We start from the raw sequence: 17,264 nt of genomic DNA on the forward strand, positions 1-17,264 counted from the left end.
TGAGCATTTCAAGTGAGAGGCGAAGGAAAGCTCTGGAAGACTCGCGAGTCGCGACTGGCCAAGGCGCTTACGTACTGGAGCATGCGCCTCAATCACAAACGAGCCCGTCACGAGCCCTTTCAAGCAAGCTTACAAGCGATACAACAAAGCCAAACTTTGACTCGTAATAGACATTTGTTCTTTTTTGTTTCTGCAGAACAAGGCATGCACCTTTTGTGCAAGTCATGACCCCGGATCAGGCCATCCACATCAAGAATTATGGGAACAAGCTCTCCCAATGCGCATCACCAAATATATTTGTTCATGGTGATGAGATTTGACTCGAGTGTAGTAAATTTACAGCAAACAATTCTTTTTGGATAATATTGATGAGCTGAGCGCAACCACCGTACCAAACGCCGGAACCAGAAACATATAGGCCATACATCCGAGATCATCCCATCATTCCGTCTTAGTCTTGACCGGCTTGTTGAGCATATCCTCACGCCCGGTAGCTGGTGCGGTTCCCACGTATTTCTTTCCACCAACAGCCTCGAATCCCTTGTGGAATACCCATTCTACAGCGTTCTCAACCGGCTCATCAAACATCTTCGGTAAGAACGGAACCACGGCTAATCCAAGGCCAATTGGGGCCCATGTGCGAATAGTAGCGTTCTTCGCATTTTTTAAGGCTCTCCCAGAATATCTCACAACACTGTGAATCGTAAAAGCCGGAAGACCCATACTTGCAATGCTTTGGAAGATTCCTCTTTGGACCATAACGGTTCGCCAGTCCTCTAGAGGGCTAACGACGCCTGGTGCAAGGTTTGAACTATTGTCAGCTGACAGTCCAGTGATTTTTTCTTGATGCGGCGTTAATTGAAGCTGGGGATTCAATATACGCTGGTTGTGCCAGTACGCTCGATATCCCTCGTGAGACACATCTCCAAGTATATAGAGCCAAGAGATACCATATGCAGCGCGGACGAGTTTCGGATGTGCTACCGGTCGAAACGATTCACCAATATCGGATGTATAAGCGACGTAGCGGTGCGCTGACAAGAGTATGGTTCGTAATCTGGTAGCATAGGCGGCATATCGAAGCTTGGTGTCGGTGGTTGCGGGAGCGCTAGGTTGACAATCAGCAAATACTGACTAGGAAATCTGGTCACACTGTGCTTACTATCCATCAATAACATCGTCAAAGAAGCGACTATCCTGATCCGACTTGTCAATAATATTTTGAAGCCGCTTAGGTAGCTTTTCTCGAGCTGGCAATTTGTCTGGGTCGAAGGCCTTCTTCTCTTGGCTGTTGGCGTCCGGGGACGGCTCAGGTTTGGGCTCCTTCGGATCGTTCGGTTTCCCCCACCAAGGCATAATGAGAAATGATATGATATTATTTGCTATATGATGCGAAGATGTTTGCGAAAGTTTCACGGGAAAATTGAGGGTTTTGATCAGCTACCCTCTCACCTCGCTGATGATGGAATGCTCGCCCGGAATCACCCATGGAGCTAGCCCACTGCATTTTGGTGACGTCGCAATGCCCATGCTCTAGCTGGCTAGCCGAGCAATACCCGCTTTTCGCCTGCAATTCCAGGCACGTTTTCGGGATTTCAGTCTCCAATTCAAGCTCCCTGTCTTTGAAGACGGTAACAGAGACGCATTTCTACCGTCGACCTAATTGATCACCGTCGCCAATTCGCACCGACCGACCTCCCAATCCACACCCAATAGTCTCACAATGGCTGGTATCGCTACCTACAACATTGCTGGCCGACAAGTCGGCGGCCACTACGTTCGTTTGCCCTCGACCTACGGCAAAGAGCCACGATATTGAGAATGTGCTAACTCGGTTCGCAGCTGGCCATGGGCATCCTCGGTACCCTCTTCGGCGGTGTCTACTATGCTACCTCTGGTCCCAAGAAGAGTGCCGCCGCCGCTACTCCTCCGATCAATGCCTCCAGCTCCGATGAGGCCGATTTCATCAAGTGCGTTATTTCATCGGGCGACCGAATCATGCAGTGACTAACCGCAAGACAGGAAATTTATGGAGGAACAGGAGAAGAAGCAGTAAGGGGCTATAAGAAGTGGCTGGGAGCGAAATGCTGTAAGAATTGAACAGTGTACATATACTCTGCATAGGGTGCCGTCTTAGAATTGATTCGCGCAGCTCGCAGATGCGCTTGGAAACCATTCGGGCTTTCATTGTTGTAGTGACAGAACCATAGAGAGGGATTGTTCGTTTCCACTAGCAACTGGAACGGAGTATGAAACACCATCCAGTATATGTGAGAAATTGTTGAAGATTCCCTTTGCATTACATGTTTACTGCCGACATATATCTATGGATAAAGAGAGCAATAACCTAGGAGGGTATTACATTGAAGTGCGCAAACTGTGACTCCTACCTAGACCGCAATATCTCGCCCGCTGTCACATATACTGTTGCGTGTTTGAGCACTCACCTTGAACCAGTCATCTGGGTCATTTACCTGGTAATGCATTGCTTGTGATAGATGCAGTGGGAGCTTGGAAAGTAGGTGCTTCTACTCTATAAATTGTGACTAGACCTGAAAGAAGAATGTGACCCATCTCTCAATGGCTAGTCGTTGTCGATATTAAAGCCTTGATACATTCAGAGTCTGGTCGTTCATGGGTATTTTGAAGACCATACTTCCCTTTGGTCTCAGCCTGAGATGTATTTACAGCGACGAATTCTCCCTTTGAAGCGTTATCCGCTGTAATCGCATGCATTAGTTTGAAATTGGGTCGCGCTAGTTCCTTATGCTAAAGTCGAAAGCAAGTGGACAGTTCTCCCTGTTTGGTACCCACTATCAGACATGGGTGAACTCTGTACTAAGGTACGTTAGCATGTACCTTTGTCGCATAAATGCGAGCGAAGTTGGTGGTGAAGAATCACGTGTCACCAGCCAATATATCCCGCCACATTACGCCTTCCTTGAGCTGGAGTCCTCGATACAAAGATATGCTCATCTACAATGCCTCTGTAAAACCATTTCACAACGCCGACGCCAATGGCTGATACAACCACCGACCCTGCCTTGGTAGCAGCAGACCTTACCCAGCCAACGGATCTCCAGTCGCCCAAAGAAAGACACTCTTTAACCCTCGATCAACGTCGCGCACTTCGGAGGTGGGCAAACTCGCAAACGATTCGACCCGCGCATAAAGCGTGTATCGAATGGTTCTATTCACAATATGGCCAGCAAATAAGTCAGTCAACGGTGTCGCATTCACTGTCACCGAAATACTCGCGGCTCGACGGCGACAACCCGCAGCTCTCAGGCTCTCGCTTGCGATTTGGCAATTGGCCGGACGTTGAAAAGCTCGTTCTTCTATGGTATCAACAAGTTCAGGCGTCTGGTCGCCAACCAACAAATGACGAGCTCGGGGAAAAGGCGAAGTCTATATTCGTTCAATTACCGCGTTACAGGGACGAAAACGCGCCCGAGTTTTCTCCTGGCTGGATACATCGATTCAAGAAACGCTATGGTCTTCTTGTCCGACGACAGCGGCGGCCAGGGGAAGGTGGCATCGACCCTGCCGAGGATATCGACTACCTGGCCGACTGTGTTCCCAGGGTGATGGCTGTTGCCCCTGATACGAGCCCTGCCGCTATCAAAGAACAAGTCCTCCGCGTAGTTGGAGTGGAAGCCAGCCTCAACACGTGCGCCTTGGTGAGAGACGAGGTTTTGAGGAGAATGAATGCTGAACACCAATCACCACTGCCGCAACATACAATGGCCCATCCCGAACCTATTCCTCCCCCGCCGCCTCCACCCGAGCAACCAATGTATGCGGATGACGACGCGGAAATTGTCCTTCAGAATGCTTTGCGTCAACTCCAACAGGAAGAGCAGGCAGCCGAGGAACAAGCAGCCGCCGCCCGAGAGGAACGAGAACGAGCGGAGCGGACTGGACTGCATGCAGCTGGCATAGTGGCAACACCGGGCGGACGAGAGTCTGTCGATCCTCGGTACGGTACGCCTGCGCAGGACATGACACACGACCTGACTCTTACACCCATCCACTCTGATGGGCCGATTTCGTCTAATGAGCGACCCATACGCTGTCCTTTCTGCGTTAATCAGCGCATGCTACGCACAATCAAGGAAGCTGTCGAGCATATGTCTACACATGTTGTTGTGTGAGCAACGCGCGCTGGCAAGTTGATGCCGCCCTCGATGGATAGCATTCCTCGAAGGATGGTGGGATTTGGAGGGCTTATTACCCCATCAAAAGCCACCGATGATGATTACCCACAAGTACCGGTCTGGGTTTACAAAGATGGCACTGGAGTTTAGGATTATTATTTGCAAGAATTAGGCGTATGTCATTTCCTTGAGCTGGCAGGGGGTAAGGTGTTATCGTGTGCAAGCTATGTCTGCAAGCTACTACAGACAATTGCTAGGTCCAAATTCACGCAACTTTATGAGCTTGAATGAAATAATGAAATACTTTTATCAAATCCGCCTTAACCTGGTGTGTATCCAAAAGGCAATGTATTATATGCATGGCCACATTTGTGAGGCTGGTATCTTATAAGAATCCACTATCCTTTAGTGCCTTCACAATAGCCTCTTCTTCGAGCCTGGCCTTGCTCTTTGGTGGAGGAATATCTCCAGTATCTATATAATTCTTCCAAAACTTTAAGCCCTCCAGCCCTTCTTCTCTACACAAAGCGCCGTGTTCCTCTGCCATCACTAACTCCTCCTCGGCAACGCCAATGCTCCATCCAAATCGTTCTGCTGTCTCCAAGGCTGTCACACCACGTCCAAATTCTCTCCAGTCCCAAGTAACTTCCCGTTCTGGAGGAAATTCATGTAGATCCTGCAGCCAAGAAAGGAGGGCTTTGATGGTAGTCTCGTCGGTTCGGTCCCTACCTTGCACGACCATGACGCCGCTTCGGAAAGTCCGCAGTCTGACTGGGAGCTTTAGACTCTCCCATAGACGAGCAGCTTTTTCAAAATCCATGGGACTGACGAGCTCGACGCCGCCTCTTGCCCTGTTGAACATGGCCCACAAATCAACGAGGGTGATGATGCCACCAGCACGTTTCAATACGCCCCTGGAGTCGTCGGCCAGGAACTCGGCGAGATTCCGAGATAGTTCTGATATGTAAAGAGATTCAGAGCTTCCGCCAGCAACTATGTCCTTTGTTGTCACTAGACCTAATTGGCTCGCAGATTCTGCCAGGATGGCATTTTCTTCTGCTGAGGCACCGCCACTGGCACCATTCGTTTGGCGGGCATATCGCTCCGCAAGGGCAATAACTTCCTTTGCTGAAGACATTAACGCTTCAAGATCTTCAAACGCACTACCAATCAACATTTCGTTGTTCTTATGCATGTTGAGACCAAGCTGTTCCAGGCCAGCAATACCCGCTGTCTTGGTTCTATTTCCGGCGGGCAAATCAGACGAGCCAGCTCCCCCGTTGGTCTCCGAACCTCTTCCACTCTTAGGAACTGGAGGAGCATTCTGTAGCAACCACTTCCTCTGCGTTATCGCGCCCTTTAACCGTTCATAAAAAATCTGGACACCTCCGCTTCGGAACGAAAGCTTGATACTCTCGGCAACATCGATTCCTGATTGTGCCTTGATAGGAGTTTCGTGCACAGGACCTGGAGATTCCGTACGAATCGTTGGAGACTCGGATGCTATGCTGGGTAAATTTTGTGACAGAAGCGGCGCACCGCACATCTCGCAGGCAAGCAAGGACGGATGGTTTGAGAATGTGCAACGGGGGCACGGAAATGACGCCCCTGGATCAGCGGCGGAAGATGCCGTAGCTTGCTCATAGCTTTTGCTGGAATTGTGATGAATAGTGCCCTGAGAGCTTGATGGCAAAGAGTGACCCGGCTCACGCTGTTGAAACGACGGCCGGCTAGGGCTCGACGGAACATTGATTGATGGCGCAGCACGTTGACTGGCATTGTTGATGGCGGCTTTCAGAATATGTGCCAATGTTGGCTTGATCCCGCAGGCAAGACATGGCGGTAAGGGGGTGTGAGAATTTGCTGTGGAGGGGTCAAAGTTCACGGGTATCGGGTTCGAGAAGCTGCAAATGGTGCAGACCCAAGTAGCCGTAGTAGAGGGAGCAGATTCTTGAGGTGGCCGATAAGGGCCGTCCCTTGACCCAGGGGAGGCCGAGCTATTTCTTGAAGGAGAAGTTGCACTGGATAAAGCCCGAATATGTAGTGATGAACGCTTCAAAGGCTTGGGGAATATGGTGATTTTTGGTGACGACTTCAGAAAGCCTGCGTAGAACTCATATCGGTCAACGTCTTTAAGATTTAGAGCCAAGGAGTTTGTTCTAGGCTCGGCTTTATCAACATAGCAGATGCGATGAGAGGTCAGATAAACTTGACCATTTTGCTGATTGGGAAGCTTCAGCTTTCTGAGATGCTCTGGTTAGCAACAGCTTTTTGATGTTGACGACCTGGGTATTGAGCTCACCCCTCATAGAGCCCGACATTATCCTGAACAAAGAGTAGGATCTCATCCGGCAAATAAGACGGTCGTAAAGCAGTAGTTAGATCTATGTGCTTCAAAAACATTCGTCATGTCGGAGTGGCTGGTTGGCCAGAATGAAACGTCCGAATCCAACCCCACGGTGACAATGGTACAGGAGTGCCTTTCGATCCGTTGACACTGGATATAAGAACTGAAGAGTATGTTTTCGATTTTGACCACTTGATCGAGAAACTGCTGATTACGCCTGGAATGTTTTTCTGTCAGATCTGAACTGAGCTATTTTGACGAATGCCTCAGTTGTGCTTTCCCGCCTATCTCAAGAGCATGTCAGTGTATCGTCCAGGCGGGATGGATTCACTGCGTCACTACTGACCCACATCCCACATCCTATTAGCCGAGATTTCTCCGGCTCGTCACGGGTTTGGGTTGTCACTAGTCTCCTCGCCACCCACACCACAAGAAATCAATGGTTCCTCCTCTTTAATTCCGACACCGTCTTTAGGTCGCATCACCACGAATATCATCATCCATCGCTAAATTCGCCTACCGCAACCTGGTGAACACTAGCATTTGGATATTTCGACAAAGAAGCTAACATTCAGTACCCCTCGGATCGTCACCATGATGCCAGGGTGGTCGACCACGCAACAAGCGCCTGGCGTCTCACAACCGACCCAACCGGTTTCGTACAATTACTCTGCCAGTAAGAAATTTCATCAACACGATCTGCTTGATCACAGAACTCGTCAACTCACTATCACCGCAGACCCTGCCTTCGTTCCGGTACAAGTTCGCCAAGGCTTCAGTCAGTACGCTCCTCCAACACCGCCCTCACACGCTGGATATGTGCCACCCGTCGCAGCAGCTGCCCCGTCACAAGTAGAGCAGCCCAAGCCAAAGACGGAGTGGCCTGCATCTGTTCGAAGTTATGTACAGCGATCTTTTCTCCCCCAAAACGACGAGCCTTCCGTTTCTCGTGCAGAACTCGAAGCCAAACTTAAGGAGACTATTGGGACTGCCAAAGAAAACGGCACCTTGTATACGATAGACTGGGATGCTGTTCCTTTACCTCAAGCTCTTGTGAAAGCCGACCGTGATGCATTGTACAACCGCAATATCCACACGCCGTCGTCTGAGTCTCGAGCCAACCCCAAGAAAAGAAAATCGTCAGATTTGGCCAACGGTGAATCGAATCAACCACCGTGGTACAATGCTAACTCTCGATCATCCCTCGAGACTCGTATCTCATATCCGTCACCGGACAAGCGTTCTGTATTTGATGACAACTCGGCGAAGTCAAGTAAGTTCCACAAGGAGGCCGCCAATAAACGCAAGCGCCGCTTCGAGAGCGAGTACAAGGCCGTGTATAGGTCGCCGAGTCCAACTCCACCATCGTCTGGTCCCATTATTGGAACCAGTGAGGTTTTAGAAAAGAGGTATCTCCGCCTGACTGCGCCTCCGATTCCTTCCAATGTCCGGCCAGAGCGTATTCTGCGTCAGACACTGGACCTGTTGAAAAAGAAGTGGAGGAAAGAGGGAAATTATTCATATATATGCGACCAGTTCAAGTCGATGCGACAAGATCTTACTGTCCAACGGATTAAAAACGATTTTACTGTCTCCGTGTACGAAATCCACGCCCGCATCGCTTTGGAAAAGGGAGATATCGGTGAGTATAATCAGTGCCAGACCCAGCTCCGCTCCCTGTATAGTTTGGGTTTAAAGGGCAACCACGTCGAGTTCAAAGCGTATCGTATTCTTTATTTCATTCATACCGCCAATCGCACCGGTCTAAACGACGCGATTGCAGATCTAACCACAGCAGAAAAGGAGGAGAAGCCGATTAAACATGCGTTGCAAGTTCGATCAGCTTTGGCCTTGGGAAATTATCACAAGTTCTTCCAGCTCTATCTTGACACGCCCAATATGGGCGCCTATCTCATGGACATGTTTGTTGCAAGAGAGCGCCTCGCTGCCTTGTGTAATGTTTGCAAAAGGTATGTCCAAATTCTGTCTTGTACCGTCGCGAATTTGCGATGTAGTCAAATAGGAGCTAACTGTCTGTAGTTATAAACCGGACGTGAAACTCCGTTTCATAACTGAAGAGCTTGGCTTCGAGTCTGATGCCGATGCTGCGCAGTTCATCATCGACCACAACGGCCAGCACCTGTTAGAAGACCGATCAGACAACATTGTGTTCCTGAGCGGGAAAGCTGGCCAGCTTTTCGAAGCATCCCGATCCGAGGCTTTCCGAAGAGTCGACATCAAAGGGCAAATCTAACCTTTCGATGGGGTTCTTTTTTCATTGTTTCTCATCCCTGACCCCGCACCATTTGTTTCGGTTCCTTGGCAACACAGTAGACGTCAACGTGTACCCCCTCAGCCCTCTTCAACTGCGATGCCTTACTTGATTATGATAACATTTTTACTCGTGGCTTGTTATCACCATGAATTTGATCCGCTATGTGGGATCAAAACTGGATGAGACGATCACTTAATACCATGGAATGATGACAACGGTGTTTCGGTTTGACCTCACCTGGCACTGGCTAGGAGGACATTACTGGAAAGCGTTGCTGATGTTCTTATTTCGATTCTAACTGTCCCGATACCTAGTGTTGGGGACCGACGCCCTGACTCTCACCAGTATGATGACGGAAGCTTTTATGTTTGTTTCACACTGTAGCAAGGTGGCTGCTACAGATGATTGCTTTGATTCAGAACCGATACCCATGAACCTGGCGTTCAGTACTAGCGACAAAAACCTATCATGCCCATTTTTTTCAAGTCGTAAAAACATTCGACCTCTCTCTCAACAATTGACAATAGACCACCATACAGATACGGATCGCTTTCTGGATAAAATGATTAGCATGGGAACAAGGAGAATTTTATAGTTTAGCCTAGCATATATAATTACTTCTTTCTTTCTTTTAACAATCTGCATGCCACTCATTCCACGTCTTTTTTGTCTGCTAGTCAGGCTTCATGAAGATGCCACGAACATGGCGTGACCATTGCTGGGCTTGGTAAGCGCCGAGGTAAATATAATAATAGCATCCCCCGCCATTGATAACACCTGCATGATGTTGGCCAAACGGTCGAGTTAATCGGCCAACAGACACAGTTGCTGAGCCACTAAAGTGGCATGATGTCAATTTCAGCTGCTGCCGTCGTCACAATGGCCGACCAACCCGTAAATGTGGCCCAACCTTGGCAACTCTTCAAGAACAAGACCTGTTGGACGGCCACTGCTGTGCTGGAGCTTGCGTGTCTCGCCATATGCAGTTGGGTCGGGCTTTGCATATCCAAAACTTCAGCCATCTGCATGGCCTCGGACAGTGTAACCGGGTAACACGAGCGGTAAGTGCAAACAGCGGGTTGGTCCATCATTGAAATTCTTCAAACTGAAACTTAAATCAATTGCTCTTGTGGCTGTGTGGTTTTGTAGCTGAAGCAGAGAAGGCTGAACTGGCATGGACGACCAGACGTCCAGGGTTCAATTGGCTGTTGAATATAGTCCTGCGTAAGTCTTTGTGGGGGTTGCTCTTCGGGAAAAGATTTCGTTCGTGCTTGTGTGGTGAGGAGTGATGCTGATCATTGATTGATATGATGTCCAGTACAAGTATATATAGTTTGTTTTCAGCCATGTCCAGTTGACTTTCACACAGTACACTACTATCAGCGAGAATCTTTGTTTATAACCACGTAATTCTTCTACATCAGTACGAACGAAATTTTGCTTTATTGCCCTTCCATACATCCATCTGTGCCAATGGACTCTGACCAGACACAATCTCTCGGCGGATCAGGTCGACGTCAAGCCCTGCTTGACATCATTGACAGCCTGAGAGACTACAATCTAGATCGATATGTCGAACTCCCACAAATCATTGTCGTTGGAGATCAATCATCCGGCAAGAGTTCTGTTTTAGAATCCATCTCAAGGGCCAAATTCCCATCCAAGAGCGACTTGTGTACACGATTTGCGACGGAGCTGGTCCTTCGTCGCAAAATCGGTGAACAATCCTGCCGGGTGAGAATCAAGACACTTCCCGAGGACTCTGAAGAAACGCGACTGAAAATAAATGACTTTAACCAAGTCAACTTCGAGGCGCCTGAACTGCCAGAAATCATTCAGAAAGCCACTCAGTGCATGGGTGTTCAGGATGGCAAGCACAGCTTCTCCAGGCACACTCTCCACATTCAGATTTCAGGACCCAACGTCCATCAGTTGACTCTGATTGATCTACCTGGATTTTACCACTCCAGGGACACGGTACAATCGGCTGCTGGCAAGGACCTCGTCAACAAGATTGTCGGCGAGTACATGTCCAAGAAGAACACCATCATACTGGCGGTGGTCTCTGCGAAAAGCCACCCTGTTATGCAAAAGGTGCTAGAAGAAATCAAGGTACATGATCCTGAGGGACAGAGATGCCTTGGTATTATCACCAAACCCGATAAGCTGGACCCGGGGAGTGGTGACGAGGCCGCGTTTCTTCAGTTACTGAAGAATCAGAAGACGTCGTCTCACTACCTCAAGCATGGCTGGCATGTCCTCCGCAATAGGGGAGAAGCAGAACCAGATGACTTTGACTCTCGGGATCAGCTTGAGCGGGAGCTGTTTCAGACAGAGCCGTGGGATAGAATTGACGACAAGCGCAAGGGCATCGAGTCTCTGCGGACAAAGCTTAGTGATATTTTGGAGAAGCACATCTCACAGGGTTTCCCTGAGCTGAGGCAGAAGATCCAGACATTGAAGACGGATGCTGAGCGCAGGTCCCGAGACCTCGGGGGAGAGCGTGTAACAGACATCCAACGCATGAGTTTCCTCGAGAAGATTGCACGCAACTACACCCAACTTGCGGACCAGGCTGTGGAGGGCCGATACGCAGACGAGTTCTTCAGCCAAAAGACCGATGGAGTCGCTGCAAAGTACAATCTTCGAGCTCAAGTACGATACTTTAACCAGGTATTCGCGGGAGTCATGTTCTTCAGAGGGGCAACACTGTCAATCCAATGGCACGCTCACAATGACGAGGAGGCGTGGAAGCGAGCACCTCAGCCGTCTTCAGTGCCTCCGTCTGATGTCACAGAGTACAGGGCTCTAGAACCTGTCTTAATCTCCCAGGAGGAGATTCAACTGCAGATCCGGGCACAGCTGGAGGACAATCGAGACATTTCTCTTCCAGGCGGCACAAGCAACAAGGCAGCCATGGATTTGTTCAAGAACTTGACTTCAAAGTGGGAGGACATTGGCCGTCGACACATAAAGATTGTGCTGGAAAGAGCAGAGTCGTTTGTCTACGCCGCTTTCTCGCATCTCCTCCGCGATGACGACGAGACCAGGAACAGGCTTGAGCGTTATTGCATACAGCGATTCTTTCAAGACAGACAGGAGCAGCTGTTGCAAAAGCTGGAGGAGATTCTTCCCAAGCACGGTAAGAATGTGTTCCCACTCGCCATGGAGGATATCTTCCAGCAAAACTTGGTGAACCGAGAACTACACAGAGCGCAGAGGCTGTGGAATTCTGTGCAAGAAAAGCCTGAGTTTCTGCAGGCCTTGAGCGCCGATAATATCAGTCCGGGGAATACTGCGCTGGTCAAAAGCCTTTTCGACGTAGAGACGTGTTCTGTTGACAAATGGCAGTTGGAGCGTATTCTGTACTCGACTGTGGAACTCTATGATGTGAGTCTGCTTCTTTGAACGTTTCCAGCGTCAAGGTATGATGAAGTTTGTGTACTGATGCATTGTAGATGGTTTTGCGGAATTTCATTTCCAACGTAATCCTGCTGGCTGTTGAGAATCTGCTCATGCACGAGATTCCGAACTTATTCACGACGGACATGATTATCCGGATGAGCTCAGAAGAGCTGGAGGAACTGGCGGCCGAGTCGGAGGATGTAGCTGCACGGAGGAAAGATATTACTGATGAGCTTCAGACGCTTAAAGACGGACTGGCTCTGTGTGATGACTGGGATAAGCGATCAAAATGTAAGTGTCTTCGTGCCTGTGAGAGCGGATGAGGCAGGGGTTTACTGACTTGATGCTGTGCTAGCTCCATCGACTACTCCCCATAGGGGCAGCTCTTCTCAAGTGATGAGATCAGTCAATAGGGAAACCTCTCCATGTGGAATTCCTAGGATTGCAGTACATGAAAACGCCGACGGTCCAGGTCATGATGTGTTTCATACTCCGAATGAGGTGATGGCAGGCAGCAGAAGCCAATCAGCCATCAACCTGGATAAGTATGGCCGGAACAACGGCAAGATGATTAGTGTGGTGTCTTAGCTGGTGTGTTGCAGCAGTATTGTGTATGTAGCGACTGTGTTTGGCCTTGTTTGTCATTGTAATCGTTTGATTGGTTTGCCAATTAGTCGTTGTCACAATGTGATGAGATATGACAACGAAAGCTGCGTTGTATGCCTTTACATCACCCGAAACATGAGATCTCGCCCACCAAAGCATGCTGTTGCCCCAGTGCTTCTTCAATTTGAGAGACATGCACTGTGGATATTACGTCACCCGTTTTACTCGAGACCTGTAGCGAGTCAGTCCCTACTACTCGTCTTATACAGGATTTTCTGTTTCCTGAGAAGAAACAATAAACGGCGTCGCAAAAACGCAAACATGTGAACCCTTCATGATTTCCACACCGGGAGGAATGATACCCGTCAATGCATAGGATTCTTGGTCATAATCTTCGTCCAGTCGGAAGTGTATGGTTTCAGAGTTGCGATGGACCTAGTTCGCTAGTTGGCCCGGTGTGGTTTAGTAATAAGTATTGAGTCCTGAGCAACACTTGCGCTCGCCTGGTCAAATCGATGGCGCCTACTCCGTAGACAGCCCATAGCAAGGGGTCCGTGGGTTGTTATGCGCATGGACGATCAACATCGCAGAGGGGCTTGCGCATCAGGTCGGCACGTCCAAATGTTGCTGCGTTTGGGATGCTAAATCGAAGGGTCGAAGAGGGCAACATGGCAGTTAGTGTACAGCTGTAGTGTAGTCCATGTGGCGTGCTGAGCACGGTAGCTGCGAATGAGAAATATGTTGATGAGTCCCGCAATCTTGCCCTCAAATAGCTGGTTTCATGGGAACCCTGGGTTGAGAAGGCCATCTAGTTGGAGCTTGACAGATGTCGGCGCAAAGTTATGGTTACAGCCAGAGACAGTATTCTATATCTATGACAACCAACCAGTATCTCTGGGATTGATTGGCACCAATTCAACCCCGACTCTTTCCAGAAGCGGCGTACGCGGCATGGCGAATATGGAAGCGGGTGGACAGTTGTATATTTGCATATGGTCCCGCAGCTGAAGATGTGAGATATGCGAGCATAGACGTAGTCTTTCTGTACCGGCATGATCAGGGAGACGATCAAACAGATAAACTGGATCGCCTAAGTGTGGGGTGCATGCATGTTGCTGTGATATGTTGAGTGTGAACCTTTGGCGAATGAAAGTTTCAATTCTTTGTCTCTCAAGCTGAGAACTGAGCCGGATGGCACAAGTAGTCCATAATGCTGCCAGCAGAATATGTCGGAGTTGCGCCGTACCGTAGAGGCAATAGATTGGCTCAGCTCTGTCATGTTCCATATTTCGTATAACATAGCTACAAGGCACGCTCATGCCATCGGCACTATCGGGAAGTCGACTGCAAAAGACTGAAGGCGTAGCACGGGACTTTTGTTGTGCAACTTCCCAGCTTCTTCTGCATACCAACCGTTTGCATGTTGTACATCAGCTTGATGAAAAGAGTAGCCATTTCGGGTGGAACGAGCCTGAATACAAATTGGTCATGATTAAAGAAAAGCCCGGAGATATCACGTCCATGTGGTATTCAGCAGCTAACCAAACCCAAGGGGTAAGGAAGACGCCACAATTTGTGGAAGACATGCAGGCCCTGGACGACCTTGTTCGATGGCTTCGGGGCTGGCGGGTCTCAACCGGCTTGGGCAAACATACATCGGATTGTGTATACCAAGGCCATGGATGATCCTGGCAAGGTGTCTGTCTTGCGGCAACGGGAGGGAGCAGTGCGTGCCCAGTCTGCATGAGAGTGCTCGCGTGGTGGATATACAGATGGGATACACGCGAGATTGCTTCGAGGATTCGATGTTGGTTGGTATTGCATTACAGCGTAATGCACCGCACAGAGTAGCTGTTGTGCAAACGCGGCTAGGCGGGTGTGCTGAGTATCAGACCAGACGGCTTGCATATGGGAACCAACCTTTTCCTCGTACTTTTTGTTGCTGCCTGCAAGTTCATGTTGAACAAAGAAGAGAATCATGAGCAAGACGCATGGGGCAAGAAGGAAAATGGAAAATGGAAAAAGAAGGGAAGATTCAAGGGCGGGTTGAGGGCAGCGCCGTCGGGGATGCTGCCTTGCGATTGGCTAGACTCCCACCAGCCAGGCGAGTTGACCCCTCTCATATGCTTCTTTAGTGCCGATGGCAGTGGCCAGTTGACTGACTGACTTGCACCATCAATGCCAACTTGACATTGATTTCATGTCCATATCCATGTCCATGTCAAATGCAAATATGAACTGTCGACATCAGTGGTTGCCCCTTGCCTTGCTCCCCTTTTTTGTCGATGGCTTCCGCCCCAGAAGCAAGTATCGATGCGGCCTGGTTGATTTCAACTCATTCACGCCTCGAAAATGCTGCAAGTCGCCTAAACCGGGCGGCCGATGGCTTGCTCTGCCTGCAACGATCGAGAGTGCCAGCATTTTCATATATGCGAACATTGAACGGCCAGGCCATGCAGGTTGTTTCTGGTGCATATGCTGTAATTTTTTGCTGTTGTCCTCGGCACTTTGCTCGCCTGTCTCGAGTTCTAGTTTCTGGGCCGCATTCGCTGGTACTTAGATACTTCACCTGAGCCCTGCAGTGATCTGCCGTTGGCGACATGGACTCGGTGATGCGCCTCCCTTACCTACCTAGGTAGGTGCTATAGTTGCCCAATTACCTGCGTCAATACTTCAATGTTGGCAGCTTGTGGCTGTATCGTGACAGACAGATGGAACGATGCTATTGTTCATCTATATGTGGTCGTCAGCGCCATCCATCACGCATGTGCCGGCAGACTTGATCCTGGTCGCTTCATCCCATCTGGAATACAGTGCCTCCACCATCTTCCTTAGCTTCCGTTTTCCTCTCCTGTCTACTCCGTACATCATGCAGCCCCCTTTTTGCAGGTAGTCCATTTAGGTTCTGGATCTAGCTGGAAGTTTTGACTTCTTTTTCTTTCTTTTTCCCTTCCTTCCATCTTTTGCGCTTGCCGGCTTAGCTGTCGTCCTTGTCGCCCAGATATCCTCATATCGAATTTGATATTCTCGTGCAGCTTCCCACCCCCCACTTGTATCCTCGACTTGTACCCTCGACTCGTCGCAGTCAGAGCCACATCGCGCTGAGACGACAGAAACACCCATAAACCAACACGAAGAACAACACGACCAACACGACCAACAACGTTGGCTTCCTGACAACAATATATCTCGAACCGCCGAGACAAAGAAGGAAGAGAGAGACGGTCAGATATTTGTTGCCCGCGCAACTTGATCTCCTCCTCCCTCATTCCAGGTGCGACCCGACCATTCAACTGGCAACGAAACCCTTCTTCTTGTCACTTTCCTGCCCCAAGATTGTGCACCGCCATCCATCCATCCCCATGCACATCAACCAGACCACATTCAAAGTACTTCAGTCGTCGCGCAAACAGCATCCACTGTTGTGCATCTTCTGCCACGTTGGGAAAATCCATCGAGTCCATAGTCCGCAAGCTAACCAGGCACAACGTCTAGTCGAGGGCGAATTCGAATCCAGCGATCATTGACTTTGCGGCTAATAAACCTCCAACGACTCAACGGCCGCCGGCGTACACCCGCCTCCTCATCCTGTCCTAGTCCTTGTCCTAGTCCCGGTCCCAGTGCCTCCTCATCGCAAGCCTCTCCAGGGCCTCCTGCTAGTCGCTTATTGTCCCGCATCGAAAAATCGCTGCTTTGGCTGTTCAGACGTCTCCAGCGTCTCCAGCGTCTCCACCCTCGAATCCACCAAATAGCCCACACCAGGGCCTGAGCCGAGCTACTGGACCACCGGGCGACCAGTTGGGAACTGACTGGGTGATTGTCAAAGTCTGGTCTGGCTGCTTGGACCAGACAGACTATTCCAAGAGGACAAGGAAGAGACAGGCACGGGAAAGACATCAAGTGCTTCCCCCCTTCAAAGCACTCAGCTTTTGCGCTTCTACATCCTTCGGTGCCACAACTTTGACTTCTCTCCGTTTTGCTGCCAGCGCTCGCCGCAAAGTCGCAGCGTGAGTCGTACAGGATGAAGGTATGTTGCCGTCCGTCTGCTTCTCAATCGTGTCGTCGTCATGCGCATGTCGCACCCTCATCTGCGCATGGGTTTTGGCTCAGATTCACTGCCCTGCTTCTCGGGCTCCTTTCACTGCACATGTGTTTTCATGCCGGCGCCTGCGCCTGCAGCTGTGCCTGTGCCTGTGTCGCAGTCCACCAGACGGACGCATTTGTTCTCGAGGATGTCGGCCAGCCTCCAGAGTTTGTAGGCTTTCTCGTGCCTCGTCAGTCAAATGCTCTTGCCTGTTTTCTGCCCAGCGACATCCATTTTGGCGCTCACTGCTTGCCAGTCGCTCCTTCCCTCGCTTCGCTTCATTTCCCTTGGGCAGTTGATGTTCTACACCCCGCTTCTTTGCGCGACAGGACTTGACTTGTTTGCCTCGTCCGAGTCGCAATGGTCCCCCCGCCTGCGACATAATCAAAC

General features: G+C 49.8%; 8 protein-coding genes across 8 annotated transcripts; 5 read left to right on the forward strand and 3 right to left on the reverse strand.

The window, feature by feature from the left end:
• Positions 1 to 441: 441 nt before the first annotated feature.
• VFPPC_05019 (mitochondrial protein) lies at positions 442 to 1,356 on the reverse strand (the record flags this gene model as incomplete). Its single annotated transcript, XM_018284273.1, has 2 exons — positions 442 to 1,108; positions 1,163 to 1,356. 2 exons carry the CDS (start codon positions 1,354 to 1,356, stop codon positions 442 to 444), a joined length of 861 nt encoding a protein of 286 aa, XP_018145688.1.
• Positions 1,357 to 1,723: 367 nt separating this feature from the next.
• On the forward strand, positions 1,724 to 2,056 carry VFPPC_15884 (hypothetical protein; the record flags this gene model as incomplete). The annotated part of the gene is made up of 3 exons (XM_018293637.1): positions 1,724 to 1,777; positions 1,843 to 1,970; positions 2,023 to 2,056. 3 exons carry the CDS (start codon positions 1,724 to 1,726, stop codon positions 2,054 to 2,056), a joined length of 216 nt encoding a protein of 71 aa, XP_018145689.1.
• A 961-nt stretch (positions 2,057 to 3,017) lies between these two features.
• VFPPC_05020 (cenp-B) lies at positions 3,018 to 4,154 on the forward strand (the record flags this gene model as incomplete). Its single annotated transcript, XM_018284274.1, has 1 exon — positions 3,018 to 4,154. The coding sequence occupies one exon, from the start codon at positions 3,018 to 3,020 to the stop codon at positions 4,152 to 4,154; it is 1,137 nt and encodes a 378-aa protein (XP_018145690.1).
• A 388-nt stretch (positions 4,155 to 4,542) lies between these two features.
• Positions 4,543 to 6,560, reverse strand: VFPPC_05021 (vacuolar protein sorting protein; the record flags this gene model as incomplete). Its single annotated transcript, XM_018284275.1, has 2 exons — positions 4,543 to 6,400; positions 6,460 to 6,560. The coding sequence occupies 2 exons, from the start codon at positions 6,558 to 6,560 to the stop codon at positions 4,543 to 4,545; spliced, it is 1,959 nt and encodes a 652-aa protein (XP_018145691.1).
• Positions 6,561 to 7,098: 538 nt separating this feature from the next.
• On the forward strand, positions 7,099 to 8,758 carry VFPPC_05022 (GANP domain-containing protein; the record flags this gene model as incomplete). Its single annotated transcript, XM_022428431.1, has 3 exons — positions 7,099 to 7,180; positions 7,244 to 8,474; positions 8,545 to 8,758. The coding sequence occupies 3 exons, from the start codon at positions 7,099 to 7,101 to the stop codon at positions 8,756 to 8,758; spliced, it is 1,527 nt and encodes a 508-aa protein (XP_022284510.1).
• Positions 8,759 to 10,252: 1,494 nt separating this feature from the next.
• VFPPC_05024 (dynamin family protein) lies at positions 10,253 to 12,581 on the forward strand (the record flags this gene model as incomplete). The annotated part of the gene is made up of 3 exons (XM_018284277.1): positions 10,253 to 12,169; positions 12,238 to 12,475; positions 12,562 to 12,581. 3 exons carry the CDS (start codon positions 10,253 to 10,255, stop codon positions 12,579 to 12,581), a joined length of 2,175 nt encoding a protein of 724 aa, XP_018145693.1.
• A 3,076-nt stretch (positions 12,582 to 15,657) lies between these two features.
• Positions 15,658 to 16,059, reverse strand: VFPPC_05027 (hypothetical protein; the record flags this gene model as incomplete). The annotated part of the gene is made up of 1 exon (XM_022428432.1): positions 15,658 to 16,059. The coding sequence occupies one exon, from the start codon at positions 16,057 to 16,059 to the stop codon at positions 15,658 to 15,660; it is 402 nt and encodes a 133-aa protein (XP_022284511.1).
• A 752-nt stretch (positions 16,060 to 16,811) lies between these two features.
• Positions 16,812 to 17,210, forward strand: VFPPC_17665 (hypothetical protein; the record flags this gene model as incomplete). The annotated part of the gene is made up of 1 exon (XM_022429355.1): positions 16,812 to 17,210. One exon carries the CDS (start codon positions 16,812 to 16,814, stop codon positions 17,208 to 17,210), a length of 399 nt encoding a protein of 132 aa, XP_022285607.1.
• Between the last annotated feature and the right edge of the window lie 54 nt (positions 17,211 to 17,264).

This window comes from Pochonia chlamydosporia, chromosome 3 (genome assembly GCF_001653235.2).
Source record: "Pochonia chlamydosporia 170 chromosome 3, whole genome shotgun sequence".
NCBI lineage: Eukaryota > Fungi > Ascomycota > Sordariomycetes > Hypocreales > Clavicipitaceae > Pochonia > Pochonia chlamydosporia.